At 50.7% G+C, this 21,878-nt stretch overlaps 8 protein-coding genes and 1 non-coding gene across 9 annotated transcripts; 3 read left to right on the forward strand and 6 right to left on the reverse strand.

Annotated features, from left to right (window-relative positions):
- Positions 1 to 381: 381 nt before the first annotated feature.
- Positions 382 to 2,697, reverse strand: P174DRAFT_441472 (uncharacterized protein). The gene is made up of 5 exons (XM_024827319.1): positions 2,329 to 2,697; positions 1,851 to 2,273; positions 981 to 1,782; positions 673 to 925; positions 382 to 621 (listed from the first exon to the last, which is right to left on the reverse strand). Exons 1-5 carry the CDS (start codon positions 2,603 to 2,605, stop codon positions 610 to 612), a joined length of 1,767 nt encoding a protein of 588 aa, XP_024682782.1. The 5' UTR covers positions 2,606 to 2,697; the 3' UTR covers positions 382 to 609.
- A 573-nt stretch (positions 2,698 to 3,270) lies between these two features.
- P174DRAFT_460286 (uncharacterized protein) lies at positions 3,271 to 4,659 on the forward strand (the record flags this gene model as incomplete). Its single annotated transcript, XM_024829868.1, has 1 exon — positions 3,271 to 4,659. One exon carries the CDS (start codon positions 3,271 to 3,273, stop codon positions 4,657 to 4,659), a length of 1,389 nt encoding a protein of 462 aa, XP_024682783.1.
- A 906-nt stretch (positions 4,660 to 5,565) lies between these two features.
- On the forward strand, positions 5,566 to 7,873 carry P174DRAFT_389318 (putative MFS sugar transporter). Its single transcript, XM_024823439.1, has 5 exons — positions 5,566 to 6,047; positions 6,113 to 6,453; positions 6,516 to 6,753; positions 6,807 to 7,327; positions 7,387 to 7,873. Exons 1-5 carry the CDS (start codon positions 6,010 to 6,012, stop codon positions 7,776 to 7,778), a joined length of 1,530 nt encoding a protein of 509 aa, XP_024682784.1. The 5' UTR covers positions 5,566 to 6,009; the 3' UTR covers positions 7,779 to 7,873.
- Positions 7,874 to 8,977: 1,104 nt separating this feature from the next.
- Positions 8,978 to 10,679, forward strand: P174DRAFT_389321 (putative MFS transporter; the record flags this gene model as incomplete). Its single annotated transcript, XM_024823440.1, has 5 exons — positions 8,978 to 9,256; positions 9,307 to 9,484; positions 9,539 to 9,639; positions 9,693 to 9,964; positions 10,037 to 10,679. The coding sequence occupies 5 exons, from the start codon at positions 8,978 to 8,980 to the stop codon at positions 10,677 to 10,679; spliced, it is 1,473 nt and encodes a 490-aa protein (XP_024682785.1).
- On the reverse strand, positions 10,635 to 13,126 carry P174DRAFT_389324 (uncharacterized protein). Its single transcript, XM_024823441.1, has 3 exons — positions 13,070 to 13,126; positions 12,570 to 12,999; positions 10,635 to 12,517 (listed from the first exon to the last, which is right to left on the reverse strand). The coding sequence occupies exons 1-3, from the start codon at positions 13,098 to 13,100 to the stop codon at positions 10,705 to 10,707; spliced, it is 2,274 nt and encodes a 757-aa protein (XP_024682786.1). The 5' UTR covers positions 13,101 to 13,126; the 3' UTR covers positions 10,635 to 10,704.
- Positions 13,127 to 13,703: 577 nt separating this feature from the next.
- P174DRAFT_t103 lies at positions 13,704 to 13,792 on the reverse strand. Its single transcript has one exon. It is a non-coding gene; the product is annotated as a tRNA-Pro (tRNA).
- Positions 13,793 to 13,848: 56 nt separating this feature from the next.
- On the reverse strand, positions 13,849 to 14,796 carry P174DRAFT_175799 (uncharacterized protein). The gene is made up of 2 exons (XM_024821238.1): positions 14,646 to 14,796; positions 13,849 to 14,580 (listed from the first exon to the last, which is right to left on the reverse strand). The coding sequence occupies exon 2, from the start codon at positions 14,453 to 14,455 to the stop codon at positions 14,129 to 14,131; it is 327 nt and encodes a 108-aa protein (XP_024682787.1). The 5' UTR covers positions 14,456 to 14,580; positions 14,646 to 14,796; the 3' UTR covers positions 13,849 to 14,128.
- Positions 14,797 to 16,171: 1,375 nt separating this feature from the next.
- On the reverse strand, positions 16,172 to 18,217 carry P174DRAFT_441475 (basic helix-loop-helix domain-containing protein). The gene is made up of 2 exons (XM_024827320.1): positions 17,153 to 18,217; positions 16,172 to 17,093 (listed from the first exon to the last, which is right to left on the reverse strand). Exons 1-2 carry the CDS (start codon positions 17,720 to 17,722, stop codon positions 16,497 to 16,499), a joined length of 1,167 nt encoding a protein of 388 aa, XP_024682788.1. The 5' UTR covers positions 17,723 to 18,217; the 3' UTR covers positions 16,172 to 16,496.
- Positions 18,218 to 19,495: 1,278 nt separating this feature from the next.
- P174DRAFT_441476 (putative nucleoside hydrolase) lies at positions 19,496 to 21,478 on the reverse strand. The gene is made up of 6 exons (XM_024827321.1): positions 21,081 to 21,478; positions 20,924 to 21,027; positions 20,701 to 20,870; positions 20,610 to 20,644; positions 20,265 to 20,561; positions 19,496 to 20,208 (listed from the first exon to the last, which is right to left on the reverse strand). Exons 1-6 carry the CDS (start codon positions 21,114 to 21,116, stop codon positions 19,585 to 19,587), a joined length of 1,266 nt encoding a protein of 421 aa, XP_024682789.1. The 5' UTR covers positions 21,117 to 21,478; the 3' UTR covers positions 19,496 to 19,584.
- Positions 21,479 to 21,878: the final 400 nt, after the last annotated feature.

A 21,878-nucleotide genomic window follows, 5' to 3' on the forward strand; every position in this document is an offset into this window, starting at 1 on the left:
CGAAGCGACGGAGAACCTCTTGAGATTAAATATGGGCGCAGTGCAAAACAAAACGTGATTTCGGGGAGGTGTTGGAGCTGGTTTTCTCTTCACATATTCCTTTCTTCTGTTGGTTTGCATACTTGGGCTGGCGCGATCACAGAAAATTTCTTGCGTCGTTTCCGTCACGGGTTCAAGTCCTCATTTCCCTTCGCCTGTTGTATTCAAGCCTTTGGTTTATCCCGTCCGTTTCCCCGACGTCTTGTTCGGGTCTATATGTACTTGTATAACAACATTTCATGTTCATTTTCCGTTATGTCTATTTCTCTTTGTTCGTTGATGTACGTTGCTAGATAATGGAACGTGGATGAACCTAGTTCATGAATCATGAATTTTGATTTTGCCTAAGTAGCTATTGAAGCAACTGTGGGTCATTCAACCAGATCTAAAGAGTATTGGGTATCATCGCGAAAGCAAAGGAAAATTAACGCAGGTATCTCTCAAGAGTCGAAGATGGCAGGTCATCTAGGGGTGCCTCGTCGGGTTTGTCGGACGGCTCTGCTGATAAGTACGTGCAAATGAACACAAAGCAAGGAAAAGCAACAATGCTGTATGATTGATGGACGTGCATCACGAGAGTGTCTGGACGCAGATTAGTATGTACTGCGAAATTGTAGAGAAGCTTCAACATACGGTTGTCTCCCTCGCGGACTTCAGGGTAATATGGAAGTCACGCCAGAGCTTCTTGACCTCACCGCTGTCGACCATTGAGCCCATCACCTCTGAAGCATACCTGGCCCTTTGTTTATGACTCCAATGGCTGCGCTCAAGAACCTTGTCGTCCTCTAAGTAACCCATGCGTTCGAGGTAGTCGACAACCCATTCATTGAGGTGAAATCGCCAGTGGGTGAGAGTGTGGGCTAGCGAGGCTTTGTTTTTGCAATGGCTATCGAAGAGTCAATATGGAAATGTGGATACAGAAGCTAAGAAGGTGGACAAACCGTCCAAGGTAGAACCGCGTGTCCTCATCTGGTAAGCTGTAACCATCTCTGTCCCTTTCGGGACCCTCTTCCTCATCGTCCTCGTTGCTATCGTCATCTGACAATGGTTCGAGTGTCTCCAAGGAATAAGCCTTTCCGTATAGCTTCATATCGAACGAAGCAGGATGCTTAGACCTGTTGCACGCGTCACAAGGATGATTGTCTGTGATCGGATATAGAGTGATTTCGACATGAGGCCTTGCCAGGAGTGCTCGGCGGAATTTGACGTTCCAGACGGAAGATACCAGCTGAGAACCAGTGCGTCCTTTGACCTCGTCTTCAAGTTTCATGAACGCAACTTCGTACAGCGGGTCGGAACGAGGGAAGGCAGGGTTGATCTTGTTATTTACCATCCATTCAACAGCGTCTTGGAAGTATCCTTTCAGCTGTTTGTAGGCATGCCGAGAAAACTCAAATGGTAAATCTTCTAGACTGGATGGCACCCCCAATTCGGCATTATCGTCCTCTAATACGAAATCATCCTCATATTGGTCGAGGTCCTCGTCCTCTGCAACAGATGACTCGATATCGCTCTCTTCCTGGCGGCGAAACTGCGGCTGATGAACTTGGCTTCCGGCTTCACTCTCGGGCTCGTCATCAGGGTCTGCTCCATTCGAGTGCTCAGCATCTGAGTCTTGCTCTAGCGCCGCTGCGTCCTCTTCTTTCCCACCAGCCCTTCGGCGTCTTAGGGCTTCCAGATGACGTTGACGTTGAGCTCTTGCCGAATTGGCTAGACGTCCTCGGGTCCGCGTATTCTTTACAACTACATGAACGGCTAAAGTTAGCAAGGAATTCCTCCCAAAGACTGTATCTTTCATCACGATATCCTACCAGAGTCCTGCAAGACCTCTAGATCCTCTTCGAGATCTAACCTCTCCTGGTCTGAGTTTCGCCGCGGAGTTTTGGGGGGTTCTGAGTTTATATTTCGCTTGCGTCTCTTGATTGGTGAAGAGTGGATAGGCTCATCGGAGTCCTCAGAACCTTCTTCGACGACAATGGGCCTTGCGTTGGCGGCGCCGCGTCTTAACCTTCGGCGAGGCTGTTTAACCATGTCCTCATCGCTCTCATCCGAAACCAGAATCGAAGGTTCATTCGCGGAAGTCTTCGACGACTTTGGTAAGGAGGGAGACCTCTTCCGCTTTCCCGATCGTAACCGCATATATTTGCGCGCGCTGCGCTGAATCTCCAGCGTACTATCGCTGCTCTCGTCAACAGCAATTGCGTCCTTGGCGGTTGATCTTGTTGGCGACTCGTCTTCGTAAACCTATGAGTGACAGATGCATGGATGAGTGAAGAAGACAAAACCCACCTTCTCTCGATCTCTGAGTGGTTTGTTCTGGCTCTGAGGACGGCGTTCCCTCAGATAAGACTTTCTTTGGCGGGGTATATGATTTCTCTCGGCGCGTCAGGGTCTTGCCCCTTTGTAGTGGATTTCGACGAAGGGAAGGTAAGGAGGGATGATCATATCGCAGAGTAGCTAGACGATCGTTCTGACTTCTCGTGCTCCCGTCAGTACCTGGTGGCGAAGAGGACAGTGGAGCGAAAGAAAGTCGCGTCTGTTTCCCTTTGCCATAAGTGCGTGGCATGAGGAATGGGATTGAAACAGTTGCAGGAGTAATAGCTGTGAGGCTTAGTGTACAATAGATAACTTCCGATCGAGAAATACGACACTTGACAGATGAGGACAGTATGACAATAAAGTGAGGCCAAAAAGATGGCTTGGTGGGACCGCGATAGCACCGCGTCACCGATTCACGAAATCACGTGGCTCATTTTACCAAATTAGTGCTGAGAGAAATGGACAGAGACATGACACCATGAGGAACTACAGGTCAGTGGAGAAAGATGTGAGGAGTGACATCTCATGGTATTCACTCTGAACCAGGTTGGTGGCTGACCTCTCCATAGTGAGAAGACTGTCTCTGAAGCATTCTACTGCAAAACATATGATGAGCTGGACATCACGAACATTTAAGATGCTTGGCGAAGATGGTCTGTCTTCTCACTCGAATGTTCTTGCTACTCTCAAATGTTATCCACACGATTGTTACGGCCGACTGAAGTGGTTGAAGAGATCAGGTGTAGCTTCCATGAGCGGCATCTTGTTCCTTCCTGACTTTGCAAGACTTCGGCGATGCGGTATAGTCGAGCTCTCGTAGTCTCCAAATAGACAGCTCTCAATTCCGGCCTTTGACATGAGACGGGTTTGGTATTTTGTATAATCAGTCTGAGCTATTATTGCTTCAATCCAATGTATTGTCAAAAGCATCTTATCGCTCTGCTTTACGCTTTCATTGGGCCCTTTGTCAACGACACAGAAAGTCTAGGACTATCGCCAGAGAAGTCCCTTAGCAATCAAACCTACGAGCTCGAATATTGCAATCGGGCACTGGTTAGCTTTAGTGGGCTCAACTACTCGGACGCTGAAGTCGACAAACTAGGATATGCGGTTTCCCTGGGTCGGCGACTATGTTGGACTGACCCAGGAGCAATACCTGGTCGAAATATCTCAATACACTCAAGAAGCTCGGAAGACGAAATCCAATCAGTTCTGAATCTGACGGTGACCCTGACGATCTCAGTGGGACAAGAAGCGAGCATGCACCTATTGAAGCGGTTATTGACGCGACCTCATGACAGCCCAGAAGCTCTCATAAAGCTCGGCGAAACTATAGTACTCGACTCTCGCCTGGAGCACAGCGATCCGCAGTGGGAACGACGCAGCAAGACCTGGAACGGTCAACCGGAGGCAGCATCTCAACGTGGAGAGGTACGAACTGAGCCACCAATATCAGAAAATACCCTTGGCTTCGGCAGCGGCTCAGATGGCCGTGTTCGCCCTCATGATAATAATGACCCCGTCCGGAAAAATCCCCACAGTCGTCGCAGTATATGTGTGGACACTTTTTGCGAAGGGTTTGACCTGAAGAAGACCTGTGCACCAGAGGGTAAAACTCCGGCTGAAGGGGAGATCTGTGCAGTATGTTATCCAGAAAGAAACCTTGCAGTCATTGAGAGACACTGCTCGAAGCAGGAGGTTAGTGGACGCCAAGCCTTCTACAGTGTTTGTGTGTTGCTCGGCTGCTTTGTTGTGGTAGCTGTTCTTCTGTATCTGCTGCGCAGCTTCTGCAGAGGAGTGCAGAGGCGATACCGGATATTTCGGGTTCTATGTAGTGCCCAGACTTGTCGAAGTCCTGCCACGAATCCGATGTCTTCCTCAGTCTTCCACGTCGACTCTCTACCGTCTCTCTTTCCTGGATTTTCCTCACCGACCAAGCTAGAAGTATTGCAGAGGGAAAACGAGACTGGAGCGGATGATGCCAGTGATCCCACGTCGTCTTTCTTTACATGGAAACAGAAATGGCGTCAGCTCGGCGCGTTTCGAGGAGACTTTCGCGGAAGAATCCAAGATATCTTCGACATAGAGTCACTCGATACGGAACATGCAAAAGGCGTCCAATCCGCTCATAAAATTCCAGTTCTCCCTCGAGCGCCCAATGCAAGTATCCGAAGGTACTGTAAAGAGGTAAAGTCCAAGACACCACCGGATTTCTTCAGTGGCGACGGGACCGAAATCAGGAACAATGGGTCAGTCGTCTCTCATCCCACAAGTCTTTGTCAGAAAGTCACAGGAGGTTGAGAGATTTCTCGACCAATTTGCCTTTTGATCGTCCCATTTTTTACTCCCACTTTCTTGCTCCAAGCCTTCGAGGTTTGGACATGAAGGCAGTATCGTTCAGAGTTTAGCATGTCGGTATTCCGTAGGTCGTTGGTCTTGCGTTAATGTAATGTTCCCAACCGTCTCTCTGAACAATGATTATATGGTGTGAAACCATAGAAATTCGGTTGATATTAAGGCTTGATGAAATGGTCGATCTGCAGACCCCAGATTCCAGACCCCGTAGAGTGGTACATCCATAGGGTGTCTAATTCAACCCAGACACAGCTCGCCTCCCATCGAATTATCTAGATAGTGGATACTCCAGTCAGCTGGAAAGTCAGCAACATCTGAGTTTCGACGGTGCAATTGAATCTTGGCCAATCAGCTAAGCGTCAAATTGCCTAAATGTGTTAAAGCTTGTCGAGCTGACTGGAATTCATCCGGGGATAATTGGGGCAGCCCTAATTATCTAGTGATTACCTTCGCGATGATGGACTGGTGACACCGATGGCATTTCCTCCTGTCTGTGCGTCTCTTCTCCACGTTCACCAACAGACCTCAAACCGCTTTCTCCACTAAACTTCCTCATCACTGCCTTATCATAATTCTCCCCGGATTTCCATCGTACGCCAACACAAGGCTTTGCTTCGAACGTTCTTCCACCATGGGACAAGAACTGGATTCTTGACTCGAGCGCAGTCGTTTCTATTGGTGGACTGGCTTTTCCCCATGGCTCCTGATCCAGCCGGTCGCCGATTCGTGGAAATCTTAGCACGTCCTTTATCAACGGGGCAGAATTTCCTCAAATCCCCGTCCGAGGTTCTACGGTGGCCACGCCCACACGGTACTGGCTCCGGGCTAGATCAAAGTCTCCGTACTGAGTCCGCCGTCGGTCCACCCCAGATACCCCACCACTTAGAAACATGGAGTTGAGAGCTAGACACCATCAAGCCACCCAGGAGAGACAGGTCAATCGATGCTGATTGGACTGTTCCCTGGTGCTTTTTCTCTAGTGTTCACAAGGATGCGGCCATGGGCTTGAGTCTCCCATGGTCTAATATAATGGGCTGGCTCTTGCTCGTTTCTATCGCCTCGGACGCCATCTCTCCTCCATTTTTCACGGGGCCTATATATCTGTCTCTTGGAACCTCTGGGCAGAGTCTTGTCTTTCAGCATCTTCGTCGTGTACAATACGACAAGCACCCTACGACAGTCTAGGGCTTGGCTGACAAGGACGAGAGACTGCGATTGGGCACCTGGTGTATACTTCTACTATCCTTTTTTTTTCAGATCTCATACAAAGCCTTGTTACACGAATCATCCGCCAAGATGATGGCCAAAATCCTCTCCAAGAGAGGCTATAACTGGTGAGTCCTGTTTCTGACGGCTGGTGGAAGAAAGCGAACGATCGATTGACGGCGATACTTTTCAGGTACATCTCTCTCGTTGCAGCAGCATGCATGGTTCTCTATGGTTACGATGCGTCCGTCTACAACTCCGTCCAGGGTTCCAAGAACTGGGTCAAATTCTTTAATAACCCAAATGAGAACATGATTGGCGCAGTCAACACGGCCTACACCGTGGGCGCCATCTTCGGCGGTTTCTTCTTGGGCGGCCCCATTGCTGATTATCTCGGCCGCAAGATTGGAATGGGCATCGGCTGTGTCCTTGTTATTGCATCCACCTTCATGCAGACATGGTCCCCACGTGGTAACATCGGATGCTTCCTTGCTGGTCGCCTCATCATCGGTATCGGACAGGGCATTGCCTTGAGTGAGTATCCTTTCCCAACGGAGTGTATTTTGTCTTGCGCTAATCGAGTATATAATGTGAAGCCGCCGGTCCTATTTATATTGGTGAGCTGGCACCACCAGAGATTCGTGGTAAAATCATGACCTTCTGGCAAATGTTCTACTCCGTTGGATCTTTCATTTGCTTCTGGGTCAACTACGGTTGCACAAAGCATAAGGAGAACCTGGGCGAGTGGGACTGGAAAATGGTTGTCATATTCCAACTGCTCGTTCCCTGTCTGATTCTGGCTCTTCTGCCAACAATCCCCGGCTCTCCACGATGGTAAGCTGATGCAAACCTCAATACAATGTCAAAATAACTGACAAAGTTGTCAGGTTCCTCCAGCGAGGTGACAACGTTGAAAAGGCCCGCGCCGCTCTGCGCCGAGTCCGTGAGACTGACGAGGAAGTGGAGGAGGAAATCTTGAGAATCCGTGAGGCCCTCGAGTACGAAAAGGAAGCCATCTCCAGCAACTACAGTGCGCTCTGGAAGGACAAGTCCCTCCGCAAGCGTATGCTTCTGGCGCTGGTGATCAATGCCGGTCAACAGGTCACTGGACAAGGTTCCCTGAACTCATACTCGACCAAGATCTACCAGAAGGTGTTTCCCAGCTCCGGAACGATCGCTCTCATCAACGCCCTCAACGCCACCTTTGGTATTATCTTTACTTTGAACGCGGTGTGGATCATTGATCGCTTCGGACGCAAATTCCTCCTGATTGTTGGTGGTATCGGCATGGGTCTCTGCATGATCATTGTCGCCGCTGTTGAAACTGAAACACCATCGCCGCACGGGGTGAAGACAGAATCCGTCGGAATATCGATCGTGTTCTTACTTTTCCTATTCATCTTCTTCTGTAAGTTTCTCGTGGTCCGGTCCGGTCCCTACTCGACCCTACTAACATTCTTGTCTCAGACAAACCCTCTTGGGGTGCAACCGTGTGGATTTGGACGTCCGAGGTATTCTCGATGAACGTTCGTGCCCAGGCCGTAGGTATGGCCTCGCAGACTCAGAACGTCGCCAACGCCATTTTCCAACAATTCTTCCCCATTTTCCTGAAGAACTGCGGGTTCTACGCGTTCTACATGTTCGCGGGTGTCAACTTCTTGCTTGCCGTCTTTGTCTGGTTCTTCATTCCCGAGACCAAGCAAGTTCCCCTGGAGGAGATCGACGCCCTCTTCGGCGGCGCCAACCATGTTACCAACGGCGAGCGGATGATGATTGGAGAGAAGGAGAGACAATTTGAGAACCAGGCCAATGAGAAGAGTGATGCGGTAACTATTGAAAACCTCGAGGCTAGACGGTAGATGTCTGCCGCTGCGGTGCCCAAGGGGCGTTGATATCATGACCTTGCTGTATCCAGCTAATGTTTATGAGTGGTCAATCTGGTATTGATACTGCGTACATGACACGTACATGACTGAGTACCTTAATTATGTTAGTTTCGCGCTCTGCATAATCCTGCGTATTGGCTGGCCTACTGTGAAGTGCCGATAATGGACAACCAACTTAATTCGTCAAGGTAGCTCTACAACCATTTGGACCAAACCATGACAACTAACTCATGTCCCTCGGGGAGAGCCACGCGTGTCAGCTAAGGTAGTTCATAGACAGTCAGGCAATTCGCTGGCCTCGTCCCCTCAACGTTGGACAGATAGATTCTGGGAGGAGCACGCCACAGGGCCACGGCACCATTCCAGCAGGCCTTTGATCATCACTCGAGTGCCTAGTAACTAACTAGTCCACTTGAAAGTAAGCAATCTAAAACTAAGATACCACTAGTATCGAGTCCGATCCCTCTCTAAATCGACCTCGAGCGGAACCTCATTCCGCCCTGCATCAACAACCGACAGAAAACGGTGGATATGCCGTGGCCCACTCGTCCGTGGATCCATCCCCACAGTGGAATCTCTCCGCACTTTGGATCTGGGGAAGCTGGGGTCTTGAAATACGTCGTGTACGGGGTTTGGAGTAAATTCAGATTTGATGCCATTGTATGTTGCGAGTATATTGCTTGAATCCCTAAAATGTATATAGTCTGGCAATCCTATATATTGGACTGAGATTCTGACCTGCCTGATTGGCTTCTGACATGGTTTATTTGCGAGTCAGTTGCTTGCTGCTTCGGCAGCAGGTATGATTATAAGTGGCTTAGTTTGTATTCGCGCCCTGCTGGTAGTGCGTCCAGCAGTAACTATCTAAGCTGTCAAGCCAGTTACATTGAACTCAATCACTCGTTCAGTACTCCCGTTCTGTAGTTGTGTCTCCTGGAGAGCGGAATTGCCGTGCCTTTCGTGCATGACTCGGCAATTCACCGCGGAAACAGGATAAAGATCCGCAATAGGCGGGGTGTGCTGTGTGCGTACGACATGCATATTGAGCCTGGGGTACCAGTTCAATGTCTATAAAGAGGGTGGATATCTCGTCGATCTCATAGCGTGATCTGGTAGTACTTTCTTGTAGGGCTATAGTCTAGCTGGTCTTACTAAGGACTAGCACCAGCACCATGGACGAAAAAGACGAATGCACACACTCCACCATCGAGGATATCAAGTCCGCTTCCGTTCCATCGGACGACATCGACCGCGCAGCGGAAAGACGACTCCTATGGAAATGCGACTTGCACGTCGTCCCCATTCTCACAGTCCTGTTCATGTTCGCCTTTCTCGACCGCATCAACATTGGGAATGCCCGGTTGATGGGGCTGGAGAAGGACCTGGGGATGACCGGGCATGAGTACAACATCGCCCTGTTTGTGTTTTTCATTCCGTATATTCTCTTCGAGGTGCCGAGTAATATGCTCTTGAAGAGGATGAGGCCGTCGTGGTGGTTGAGTGGGATTATGCTTGCTTGGGGTTTGTTTCGCTCTTCTGCGTGGTTGCCGAGGTGGTGGTGAGCGATGCTGACGGTGCGGTAGGGATTCTGACTGTCTGTCAAGGCGTCACGAAGAGTTTCCGAGGATTGGTGGTGTGTCGGGTGCTGATTGGGGTGTTTGAGGCGGGTTTCATGCCCGGTACTATTCTCTTTTATCTCCTTTCCAAGCTTCGGTTTGCTGACTCTACACGAGGATCCGTCTACCTGATCAATATGTACTATCGTCGTCATGAGCTCCAATGGCGACTCAACGTATTCTTCAGTGCGAGTATCTGTGCTGGCGCAATTAGCGGGGTAGATCCATCATCCTTCTTCTCTGATCAAACCGGGTTGCTGATGCTTCTCAGCTACTTGCTTACGCCATCAACAACATGGACGGCGTTGCTGGGTACAGTGGCTGGCGCTGGATCTTCATCCTCGAGGGACTCGCCACCATTGTCGTCGCGGTCATCGCCAAGTTCATCGTCGTCGATTGGCCCGAGACTGCCAGGTTCCTGACGGAGGACGAGCGAGCGCTGCTCCTCCGCCGTCTAGCAGAAGACCAAGGTGAAGCGAGAATGGATCGTCTGGATAAGAAGTCGCTGCGGCGTGCCTTTTCAGACCCAAAGATCTACCTGGGGTATGTCCTATGTCCACCCGTCCTACGAAAGCCTGAATGACCAAAGAGCTGAAATTGACCCCCCTGATGAAGACCCCTCATGTACTTTGGCATTGTCAACACCGGCTACGCAGTCTCCTTCTTTACCCCCACCATCCTCAACCAGCTCGGATATTCCGCCGTCCGCGCCCAGGTCATGAGTATCCCCGTCTACTGCGTCGCCACGGTCATCGCCCTCTCCGCCGCCTATGCCAGCGACCGACTCCGCCACCGATACCTGTTCACCTTGGCAGGCTGTCTCATTGCAACCATGGGCTATGTGATACTGCTCTGCCAGGCATCCGTGCCCGTCGGGGCACGCTACTTTGCCGTCTTCGCCATCACAGGCGGCGGGTACCTGACGCAACCGATCCTCATGGGCTGGCTGAGTAACAACATGGCGGGGCATTACAAACAGTCCATTGCGTCGGCAATGCAGATTGGGTTTGGCAATTGTGGAGGGCTAGTGGCGAGTAACATCTTCTTCAAGGAGGAGGCTCCGCGATATACTACCGGGTACGGGGTGAGTCTGGGGATGACCTGGATTTGCGGAGCGGCGTGCGCCTTGTTCCTGACTTACTTGGCGAGGGAGAATAGGTTAAGGAATGCAGGTAGAAGGGACTGGAGGCTGGAGCTGCCCCAGGATGAAGTGGAGAATCTGGGCGATGACCATCCTGCGTTTCGATTTACTTATTAACTGGAGTCAAGGTCGTCAGTGACCGTCACATATTTTGTACACGTCTGTATAGCGTTCTACTTATAACAACCCCCTGGTCCGGTGGCCTGCGCACGGTATATTCCCAGGATGATATGGCTACGCCATTGAATCGAAAGACGTATTCGTACGTGCAGTTGCTGCTCCTCTGGCTGCCGGTTGCGCGAATAGTGTACTCTCCCTGACTTAACGTGCTTGAGCCCTCCTGGTTCAAGATCCTTAGGTCGTACAAGAGGGCAGCAGCAGTCTTATCCTGAGAGTCCCAGACCGTAATCTGCGCGTCTTGAGGACTATCTGCGAGCCGGTACACAAAGCTCGCGAGCTTCGGCTCACTCTCCTCGTACAGATATTCTTTCTCATAAGCGGGGCTGGAAGGATATCGCGGGGAGAATGTAGAAATGCCGGATGATACACCATCTTGTCCACATCGAGTAAAATCCCAGCTGCCGTGAAGGCCTCGAAAGATCGCCATGGCTACTGCTGGACTGGCACTTCCACTTCTAGGTCGCAGAGTCTCTTGCAGAGCCTGCAAACTCGTCTGGATATCGGCGGACCCTGGACGAGACATGGCGTACCGCGCCGGAGCAACAGGGCCAGGTCGTTCGTTGAGCTCCGGCAAAGGAGCACGGCATATCCCGAGATCCCGAGCAAAGGACTCCATCAGCCCGGTGTAATCTCCCATTGGGAACTGTCCTCGGTGAAGGTCCGGATCCGCATTCCGATATTCGCGAACTTTCTGTCTTTCCTGTGCTCTGCCCTCCTGCTCTTTCCTTGAAAACTGAACGCCATGCTCTGTGTCGGCTCGAGTCCAGGTCTGCGCAAGACTTCGGGCCTGCATTTCCATGACGCCCCAGTATGGTCCTCTATAGAAGCCGACAAAGCCCAAGTCAGGGATATTGGCATTAGTAGTGCCCTTTCCGTCTAGGATCAGCGGGAAGAAGGAGTCATCGGGTGAATACTCCAACGCAGAGAGAACGTCTTCAGGGAGAAACGCGAGTGAAGGAAACGGGGTAAATCCCGTAGCCAGGACAATCCCTGCAACATCATAGAGCGTCATGCTCTCCTTCCCAGGTAACTCAACGTCAACTGTTGCTCGACTAGGTGAGGAAGCATGCACGGCTGCAACACGGCCGATGACTGTTCTGATTGCTTTTGACCGGACGAACTCCGCGTAATCATTCCCTATACCTACCCACCGTGGTTGCGAACTCCCCTCTTCGCCACTCTTTAACTCAAAGTCGCCAGGGCCGATGCTCGTATAGTCTTCCCCTAAAACGGATCGAAAATAATCGTTCACTTTGGCGACCTGCGCTGCCGAGACAGGGCCAAAGGCATACTCAACCGGCCCTGGTGGCCGCCGAGCCAAATCATACATAGCCAAGTCAAGCGGGAGGAGGGATACCGTCTCCGTGCCAGTCGCATTGTCCCTCTGCGTGTGTGGTATATAGGTCGGTACCGTCCAGAAAGGCCGGCTGGATAGGTGATAGACTTCAGGGAAGCTACCTATTTGCATCGATGATCCTGGTGCATGCCTCAATGAGGATACGTGAAGGGCAAGATATGAAGCTGCCTCAACGCCCGACATACTTCCCCCTACGACAACCAGCCTTCCGCCCTCAGCGCCCTTCTCGACAATTGCATTCAGATCTTCAACGCTGCGTAGCGCAGAGCTGTGGATAGTCCTGTCGGCGAAGGCAGCAAGCCCAGGAATGTCCGGCGTATACGGACGAGAGAAGTACCCCGAAGCAACGACCAGGAAATCAAAGCATTCGGTCTCCACTGCACGTTGCTCGGTATCATCTCCCCGCTCATGATTTCCACTGTTTCAACTATATCAGCCATGCAATGAGCGGGGATCTCGAGCAAAAATACCTCCTCTGCACCCACTGCACGGTCCATCGCGGCCGGCCACCCACCACCTTTCGAACCGCACGCACAACCTCACATCCCAACCTGACCACCTCGTCAGGTAAGTACCGCTCCGCATAGGTCTCCAGGTATCTGCCCACTTGCCACGCCTGCGGGAACATAGGCACATCCGTACTTCCAAGCACCGACTCCCAGGCCAAGTCGGAGAAGGACACGGTGAAGCGACTGAGGTTCGTTCGCATGGACGGATTCACTGGTCCAGCTGCGCCATGATCTTTTGAGACAGGACAGGAACTGGGACCTTTGCGCTCGCGATGAACGGGCCACAGGCCGCCTATCTCATGACGTTTCTCGAAGATGCTTGGGGTGAATGTGCCCTCCGGGAAATGGTGGAGGAGTGTCTTGGCTGTAACGAGGCCGGTCGGCCCGGCGCCTATTAGAGAGTGAGTTACGAATCTCGATATAATCTCTGATTTTGTTGGCGTGGAGGCAATCCAATCTACCTATAATGGCGACCTTCTTTGGTCGCAGCATTCCGTTGCTCGCTATCTTATCCGCTTGTGAGTTACCCCTCACTAGGAGTTTCTATGGTCAGTTGCAATGAAAGATTTGCGAGACGCAATACTAGGGTGAAAGAGAGACCATTCTCATGTCAGTCCTCTATTCACCTGACATTGGTAGGATGAGTGTCAATTGTACCGAGAAATACTGTGGGGTCTGTAGTCGTGCTTGTTGCTGCTGCGGGGAACTTGAACGGGCGGAGAAGTAAATATATGTCGACCGAAGTATGAAGCACAGCAACGAGGGGCATCCCGCACGAGACCTAAGCCCAAAGTACCTAGTTCATCAGCTGCTGGGAGTCGAAGGAGAATGCACTGAAAAACTCTTGATTCTCACTAGACTACAAAGTAGAGAAGAATCCATCAGCTATTATCATTATCAAGAGGAACAGCTCAGGATTACTGTTGGTTACGCCAGCAAAATCACCAAAGCTTCAAGCTAAACAAGAATAACGTTGGAAAGACGGATTCTAAACAGAGGGTATCTATCACAAAAGAAATTGTCGCCTTGGAGTAAGACACAAAAAAGACAATGCCTGCCATGGCATTAAGTGAGAGCAAAAAGAACAAAAGAAACGGCCCGAGCCGCGGATCGAACGCGGGACCTCTCGCAGATATGCTTGGGTTTATCCCTAAGCGAGAATCATACCACTAGACCACCCGGGCGTTAATTGTTGGATTAACGTTTCGTTAATCGCTCCTCAAGCTGCCTGAGTTTCTTTGCCAGGTTGTCGCTGTTGCGTTGTGGCAGGGGGCATAGACTTGCATACTTGGCGCAGTATATCGGGCGACGGCGTCGACGCCAAGAGAGCAATGAAAGTCACTTGTTTCCAGTCCAAACCGAAGGGATAAGAATTATCTTGCGTTTAATGAGCCATTTTCAGATTGATCTGACGGTGCTCGAACCAGAGCAGTACTCGGTGTCGACAGGGAGGACGAGACATGGGCGGGGTAGTTCTCGGTCAGAAGAGACGAGTATGTCATCGGTAAAAGTCAATTTGATTAATATGCCAGTCTCTCAAGCCAGGCGGATATTTGCAGCTCCGTGCGCCGTTCTGGTTTAAACGAATCGGAGAAGAGCTGGTTGGTGACCAGGGTGTCGATATTCCTTTCCGTCAAGGGGATTTTGTATTGGCTCTTCTGTTTCAAGAGTTCTCTCTCTGCTCTAGCGGAGGGTGACAGCCTGGAAAGTGTATTGCGGATTCGTTGAATGCCACCACCGGGGAAGGAGGACGTCCGTGGAGGGCCGAAGGGGGTATCGACCCTCCACGGGTCTTCTGAAGCGATAGAGCGGGCGTTTTTCTTGCGTTGCGAGCGGAATTTGGACATTGTGATGGATAGGATTGACTGGTGGCAGTTTTGGAAACGTCGAGGATAGAAGAAGAATAGTTGTGGATAGTTGGAGATTGTGTGGATTGAAGGGAGACGCAGGGAGGGGAGGATGGGTGGGATGGCTGTATTAAGTATCCAAGAGGGCAGTCAGTTAAGCAACGACTAAAGAAGACAAAGTTTGACCCACAGGCAGTCAACTAGGCTAGGGAGAGACAGGTGCAGAGTCGAGACAGGGAGTAAGGGAGTAACATGAGCTAATACATTCAGAGCCACTCAAAGTCGTGCGGGGCGTTCTTCCTGGAACTCCTCGGAGGAGGCCAGAATACTAGGACTGGAAGGTCTCCCGGCAAAGACGTGCCGAGAGTGAAATGGATGATTGGGGAACTGCGACGTCAGGCTCCCTAGGTGCTTGGCAATCATCATCGAAATTCCGTTTGATCGAGGCAATAATGTGAATGATTGACTCTTATTGATCGGTTGGTTCTGCGACAGGCCAATAACACTTGGCAGACATTCTACTCGATGGACAAACTGTACCTCTCTACTACCTTAGACTTGTTATTATTAGACAGGAGCATTACTCATGAAGAAAGTAGGTACCCTGACACTTTAGAGTGCAGAGGCAGGGAGTACCTGAGTACTTCGAACGGCGCTCTAATCAGAGCCACTCAACGACGTCATCCAAGAGTAACTGACCGAGTTGCTCAGTGTGGTACTCCGTACTTACGAATCCAGACCCACAGCTACGAAGGAACCTGTATACTTACTACAGTACTCGTTTTCCCAGGAGACTCCCCTTGTATCAAGCCAAGACTGTCCGAATTCCCGCTCAAATAGTTCAATCCGATATCTTGAGCTGATGATTGACCGGGGCGCATACCAAGCACTTGGCGTAGATCATTGTACTACTGAGTATGGAGTACTTTATCCCTTTTCGTCTTCTGGATACCTCAATGTACCAGCCTACCTCAGTATGAAAAACAAATTACATATGACAGCGGGACAGCCGTAAGAGAGCAAGGAACTGATATATTGCTTTTCTATAGCTGATTGTACCCATAGGCCGTAGGAATTATCTACCGAGTATTCCGCGCATACTCCACACTCCGCATTGACTCGGTGGAGCCAGCGAGCCGCGATACATTCATCACCGCTTGGCACAAGTCGTGCGCAGAAGATGGATTATTTACGAGCCCTGTGATCGACGCCTCAAGCATGCTGACCTTCATATTCTCGTCTCCTTCGATGATCAACGCGAGGATATTAAAAACAGGCGAAAGGCATATTCAAGCGACGGCATACTGTAGAGACAATGTCTCGGGGCTATCTACTCCGTGACAAGTGACAACAGGTTACACTGCATGGACCCAAGCATAATGATCCTGACAGGGAAAATATGCTCGCGTGCGGCGCCTTTTGCGCTGAGCAGATGAAAGTCGAAATGTACGGACGAGTCCAGCCCTTTCAACGCACTATACCTCTCGATGGGGAAAAGGAAAAAGAATAACATAGACTACCTAGACTACTGTAACCCCTGTCCAGTACAACACCGGAGTTCCCCTCATGACTGCCCAGGTTCCGAGAAGACGACTGGAAGGTTCGTCTGATTGGTCTGTTCCCCTCCCTGTCACACCAGTCGTTTGCCACTCGATAAGGCAGCGAGTTGAGACACCCACTGTCCGCGTTCGAGTGCCCCGGTGTTGATAGAGATAATTAGGTTCCATCCTCGATGCTTCAGGCGGGGGCTTTTTCTGACTTGGTACTACTAGTGAGCTATGGCTGCTGACGGCATTGATCGTTGAAATATGTTCGTTTACGGAGTATAAGTTTAACTTGACCTAGAGTTGATTCGTTCAAGTGTATTGGTTGCGGCAGTAAATCAGTATTTGATTTCGTAAACCCCAAAGATCATTAGTCATTATAAAGTTCCAGTAGTCATGCGGCTTCATACTCCATTACCGAGAGAAAACAGAACACCACCCAGAATCCCTTTTGAATCAGGCTAAACCTCCTGACGCCGGAACAATCGAAATACAATCTATGCAATAAGCAAGTCCTTGACACTCATTCCCATCTTCTTTTGCGAGTCCTGTATCGACATTCCGCTGTTCTCCCGAGATTCAGGACTCGAAACGCCCTCCTGCATAGAGCCAACGGTTCCGCGGCGGTCCCTGTTCAGCATGAGCAGAGCGGCGGAGGCCTCATGGTCAATGTCCGCGTCGGTTCCGGACGAGGCATTGCTGGCTCGTGGCTGAATGACGGGCGAAGTGAGCGTTGATGACGGGACGGTCCATGAGCCACGTGGAGGATGCATGGTTCCCTCGCCATAGCGGACTGGACCTAACGCCGGGCTGGGAAGGATCGCAGGCAAAAATTCGATCGCTGTCCCTATTGACGGCATCCGGCTACGAGGAGAGAAAGCCGGTGAAGTGTTGTTGGTGTGAGCGCCGTTAGGCAGTAGCTCTGGAGACACAGACGTTGATTGCGTCCCACTGTGAACTTCTCCGAGCATCTCGGGTGACATGGGAGAGGGAGGAGCAGGCGGCATGAACGGTGATGCTGTCGTCCGTTGACTGCCAGCAGTCTTGAGATCTTGGACACACTTTTCCAGGTAATTGACATATTCAATGCTTGCCTGTGCGGAAAGTCAGTGATCGCTCGCAGTTATTGTTTGGAAAGCAAGAAGGATCATACCTGCAAAATGGCAAGTTTATGCATGTCCTGACCCCGGCAAGCGGGGATCATATCCTTGAGAGTTGCAAACTCCTCGTTCATCTTAGATCTCCGCCGACGCTCGATAAGACTGTGCGCCGTTTTCCTGGCGATTTTCCGACCCGCGGCGCTTGTCGCACTAGGCTGCTTTTTCTTCGAGTTGGCAGATGCTGCGGCGTTTGCATTGTTGGCAGGCTGGTTCTTCGCGCTATCCTTGGTTGAAGGCTTGCTGTTTGTTGTGGCAGGCTTGGCCTGAGTCTGTGTCTTGGGCTTCATCTGGATGATCTTGCGGGTCCGGGTCGGCGGAGGGGGAAGATCAAAATCCTCAAGTAACCTCTTGGTACCAGCCTGACGGGGAGGATTTGCATTGCGGCCCAGGCCAGTGAGTTCGGGCGAGGTAGGAGAAGCAGGAAAGTAGGCCGAGGAGTCTGATTTGGAAGGTCTCCTGCTCGCGCTCTCACTTTTGGCTGGATTTAGGGCGGCTGGAGGCAATGCAAAGGCATCTGCACCGTCGCCGGAGGTTTGTTCTTTGATGATGAATTCTCTAGACATTGAAGGAGTTGGGGGAAGACGTGAACGTGACACGATGGCAGGATCGATGTATTAACCCAGCACCTGTCAGAGGTAAGGAAAGATAGAGATATCTGAATTAGCCGACGAAACGGCCCGGAGCAGCTAGGTAGCAAGCTGTAGGACGACAATCAGATTGGCGTTGTACAAATTGACCGTAAAAGGGACACGGGTGAGACGGGCATCAAGGGAGTGAGAGAAAGACGGGAAGATGAAAAACAAGAGACAGCAGCCTCAGGTCTATTAAGAACGAGTCAATTGCGTACGAAGATAAGAGAAAGTTTCCTTAGTCGGACCCCTGTCCCTGAAGACTCTTAAAATCTGGGACATTGTTCACCAAGTCGGAAACATGGTGGAGAATGCGAATATCGTGCTGATAGCGGAAGGAAGAGGCGTGCTGCCTCTTCCTGAGAAGATGATTCGACCAGCCGGAAGACATGTGCAGAGAGGTGGGAAATGGAGTGGACGATCGACAAAGTCCAGTAAGATAAGGACTTAAGGTAAAAGGCTAGGCAGGACCTTCAGACTTACAGACGCTGAGCGAAAATGGGTGTCGCGTGCTTGGGGGTTTGCCCACGCGGTAGCTTCTCGGGCTGTGATAGGCTGGTCTACCGGGGGGTTGGCGAGGCACGAGACCGGCTGCCCTGGGCTCATCTCGTCCACCAATTTGGGGCTCGTGCTGCTGTTCAAGGCTTTGATAAGTGTGTTAGTGTACTCCAGAGGGGGACACGGAAAGATGAATCCGGAGAAACCAGGGTGCACTGATCATCATCTGGCTTCGACTCTACGTTGCCTGTGAAGGTTTACACGCACACCTTTTCCTGTTTATGTCCCTGGGTAGCAGTAATCACTACAGAGTAATCGCTGGAAAATAATACCTCATCCTTACTTGCATTGAGTACCCAACTGATGGTCTTCCGTCTTGTACGGATTAATTATGAGAGTTGGCCCCTTTATGATCAATCAAGGTTTCTTATTTTTCTCTTTTTGGCTTGAATAAGATTTAGAATACGATTCATACCTGCGGCATGTGTGGACATGCCTAATAAGTTCAACAGCTGCAATCATACCGGGAGGATTCCGAGTTCACTGAATGCGTCTCATCAGTACTTACCTTAGTGCGTTCGATGTCAAATAAGGTATACTTTCCGAGAAGATATTCTTCCAGGAGCACACTTGATTGAATAGGTTTCTGGCTGATCGTATCATAGCATGTCGAGCCATTGTAGCTGAATAACGGAAATTATAAGCTATACGTACTCTTTCCTGGTTGATGCAGTATTCCTCAAAGCATTACAAGTCAGTGACTATTGTTAGATGCTTCGTGCATCTGGATAAATATATGCAAATGGACCATCCTATTATGCTGTCATCACTGCTCCGAAGTGGACAGGGGAAATTGCTAGCAACCCGGCATGACTTGAGCGGCAATTCTCCGCGCCAGCATGCCCTCGAAGGAACCTGCCTTTTTGGTTCAAAAAAGAAGGGATCTGACCTTGGCAGCCAATGCATCGAAAAATGCTTGGCTACGAGAGATTCATCGTTTCCGCGTTTCTTTCTTCAGATAACTGGATCATGGGAACTCATGAAGCATGAATACTTCTAAAGCCGTCGTCTATTAGCATCCAGTAGATCCAGGGATCTCATCAGTGACTACTTTCTTGCAGCTCGGCTCTCACGCGGCACTCCTCTGAAGCGCTCATCACAATTTAGGCAATCTACAGTGATATACATTGATTGACCTTTCATACAATAGTCTACTGGATATGTACTATTCTATCGGAGATTCCCGATGCATCTATTTGCTCTAATGAAAGGTGCATGCTTCAGTTCTAACGACGGAATCACCGAAATATCCGCTCCAGTAGAATCGCGCCAAAGTTCTTCTCCGCAGGCGAACCGTCCATTCTCCAGATACGATTTCCAGCCTTCGTGCTCAACCAATGGCCATGGTCGCTGGCACTTTCCTCCTCTCCTTCGAGGCGCTGCCGGGGGCGTCGGTCGACGATGCACGCGCCTCTCGTCCATTGGCCCGTCGTCTCAACCCGGATATCCTCAGGCGAGGCATCGGAGGGCTTCCAGCCCGCATCCTCAGCGGTCAACGCGTACCACACACAGACGGGATCGTGCAGGCTGAGATCAACAGCATCGCCAACCTGGTCCCGGTGAAGGCTCTCGATGGTTCGGAACGTGTGCGCCATAAAGGCCGACATCCACTCCGCGAGCGGCGAGCCGGCTTCCAGGTGGGGTGTGACGGTTTGACGGAACAGGCCGCGGGTCATGCCGTGGCGGTGCGTGATGTCCAGCGGAAAGAGGCGGAGTGTGAGCTGTTTGCTTAGTTTAGCGGGGTAGGAGGGGAGGGTGGCGCCGGATGGCATGGTGGTTTTGGGGTTCGGGGAGGTAAGGGCGAAGACGCGCGCCGCGGCGAATGCGTCGGCGTATGCGTTGAACTCGGCAACGGGTGTGACCTGTCACTTGTTAGTCGAGAAACAGGCCTGTAACCATAGCTGGGAGGTAAGCCTACATTGCCCGGTTCATTGACTGCTCCTCCCATGACTACTACTTCTTTGACCCGCAGGAAAGCCTCGGGATCCTCCGCGGAAGCGAGGGCCAGATTGGTCAGCGGACCGACAGCTACGAGGGTGACGGTGTCGGGATCGTTCTCGCGTAGTACGCGGAGGATCTCCTGGTGCGCGGGCCGCTTGGAGGCAATGAAGGATCGATGTGCCGAGTCTCCAGTGCGTATAGGCTCGATAACGGTGGGGTCCGCCGAGGGATCGAACATATGCTCCCAGGTTTCCTTTGGAGTGAAGTGCGGATGCTGCGATGGTCAGCATCTGTCGAGGGACCGTGAGAAATGTCAACATACGCTAGCATGAATGCCCCCAAGACCATCCGTTCCATCTGTTCATCAGCTAGTTAGCATCAATGGCGAATTCCTCCGTGACAAGGGTGCATACGAAAATAATCGGCCAACATCTTCTGATCCTCTAGAGGGTCCTCGGCCCCAACGGCGACGACCGGTCGACAGGCGCGCAGAGCGCCAAATCCTTCAGGCCGGCCCTGTTCACGACGCCATTGCATCTCGCGCTCCAGAATGTGGAACATGGAGACGACATTACGGAGGCAGCTATCCATAATTAGCCATTGCACATTGATGCAACTAGAAGGACGGCAACTCACCTCCTCACTTCGATATTGCCAAAGGTCAGAGAGATGAGTAGCAATTCGACCTCTTCAGGCTGTGCAGATAAAGCAAGAAGGAGTGCGAGGATGTCATCGATGCCCTGTTCACATCAAGTCAGTTTTTGTATACGTATTGAAGCTGGCGAAGACATACAGGATCGGTGTCGACGATGATCTTTTTCGGGGCCATGATGGGCTGATTGGAGGAACTCAGTCTTATGAGGATTCAATGTTTGACAAGGCCAACAAAAATGAGCGGTGCTTTCTTGGACCAAAGCGTTGTAGAAGTTGATAGTTAGAAAGGCAACAGAAAGTGTGGGATGGGAAATCCTACAGTCTTGGCTCTGTTATCATATTCCCCACCATATGGAGCCACTGGGAACTTTCTCATCAAGACTACGGAGTAAGTGCGGAGAACTCCGATATGGCCTAAGGTTACATAGTGTATTTGAACACCATTTTTTTATGTAATAGACCGCGAATTTGTAGGCGTCGATTTGCTAACAAAAGCGGTGCCAAAATTTGGGCAAAGTCGTAGATAGGTATGGAGTGTACTTCCGGAAGGGAATTACATATTCTAGAAGACAGCCACATTACCATGCTGAGGGTAAGGCTTATGCAGTTTTATGCATAATGGTGAGGTGCCTTTTGGCCTGGGGAATCAGGCAGCAACACCCATAGTTCCAACAGGAAGACTGAAGAACAGATCGTCGAGATTTCTTGACGTTATTATCTACCATCAAGACAGAATGTGCGCGTCCTTGCATTACTCGTCATCGATTAAACATCAATTAAATGGATATGGCTTCAAGTATATGTACCCTTGTGGCATCCAATGAGTCAATGCTCATCCATGAACCAGTAAGAAAGGTCGAGGTACGAGTTAGGAGTTGTGAGTATTTAACAAAATCATCTTTCCAACAGAATACTTAGTACTTCTGTATTTGACTTG

This window comes from Aspergillus novofumigatus (assembly GCF_002847465.1).
Source record: "Aspergillus novofumigatus IBT 16806 chromosome Unknown P174scaffold_4, whole genome shotgun sequence".
Classification (NCBI taxonomy): Eukaryota; Fungi; Ascomycota; class Eurotiomycetes; order Eurotiales; family Aspergillaceae; genus Aspergillus; species Aspergillus novofumigatus.

Coding starts and splice junctions, on each gene's coding strand:
- P174DRAFT_441475 (XM_024827320.1), bottom strand. CDS start 17,722: ATGTCTAGAGAATTCATCATCAAAGAACAAACCTCCGGCGACGGTGCA. Junction 17,094..17,152: donor ATAAACTTGCCATTTTGCAG/GTATGATCCTTC, acceptor CTTTCCGCACAG/GCAAGCATTGAATATGTCAA.
- P174DRAFT_389324 (XM_024823441.1), bottom strand. CDS start 13,100: ATGCTGCGACCAAAGAAGGTCGCCATTATAG. Junction 13,000..13,069: donor AAAGAAGGTCGCCATTATAG/GTAGATTGGATT, acceptor ACTCTCTAATAG/GCGCCGGGCCGACCGGCCTC. Junction 12,518..12,569: donor GTGCAGTGGGTGCAGAGGAG/GTATTTTTGCTC, acceptor TAGTTGAAACAG/TGGAAATCATGAGCGGGGAG.
- P174DRAFT_175799 (XM_024821238.1), bottom strand. CDS start 14,455: ATGTCCAAATTCCGCTCGCAACGCAAGAAAAACGCCCGCTCTATCGCT.
- P174DRAFT_441472 (XM_024827319.1), bottom strand. CDS start 2,605: ATGCCACGCACTTATGGCAAAGGGAAACAGACGCGACTTTCTTTCGCT. Junction 1,783..1,850: donor AGAGGTCTTGCAGGACTCTG/GTAGGATATCGT, acceptor CCGTTCATGTAG/TTGTAAAGAATACGCGGACC. Junction 926..980: donor ACGCGGTTCTACCTTGGACG/GTTTGTCCACCT, acceptor ACTCTTCGATAG/CCATTGCAAAAACAAAGCCT.
- P174DRAFT_389318 (XM_024823439.1), top strand. CDS start 6,010: ATGATGGCCAAAATCCTCTCCAAGAGAGGCTATAACTG. Junction 6,048..6,112: donor TCCAAGAGAGGCTATAACTG/GTGAGTCCTGTT, acceptor GATACTTTTCAG/GTACATCTCTCTCGTTGCAG. Junction 6,454..6,515: donor CGGACAGGGCATTGCCTTGA/GTGAGTATCCTT, acceptor TATAATGTGAAG/CCGCCGGTCCTATTTATATT.
- P174DRAFT_441476 (XM_024827321.1), bottom strand. CDS start 21,116: ATGGCCCCGAAAAAGATCATCGTCGACACCGATCCT. Junction 20,645..20,700: donor GATGTTGGCCGATTATTTTC/GTATGCACCCTT, acceptor GCTGATGAACAG/ATGGAACGGATGGTCTTGGG. Junction 20,209..20,264: donor CAGTCAATGAACCGGGCAAT/GTAGGCTTACCT, acceptor AACAAGTGACAG/GTCACACCCGTTGCCGAGTT.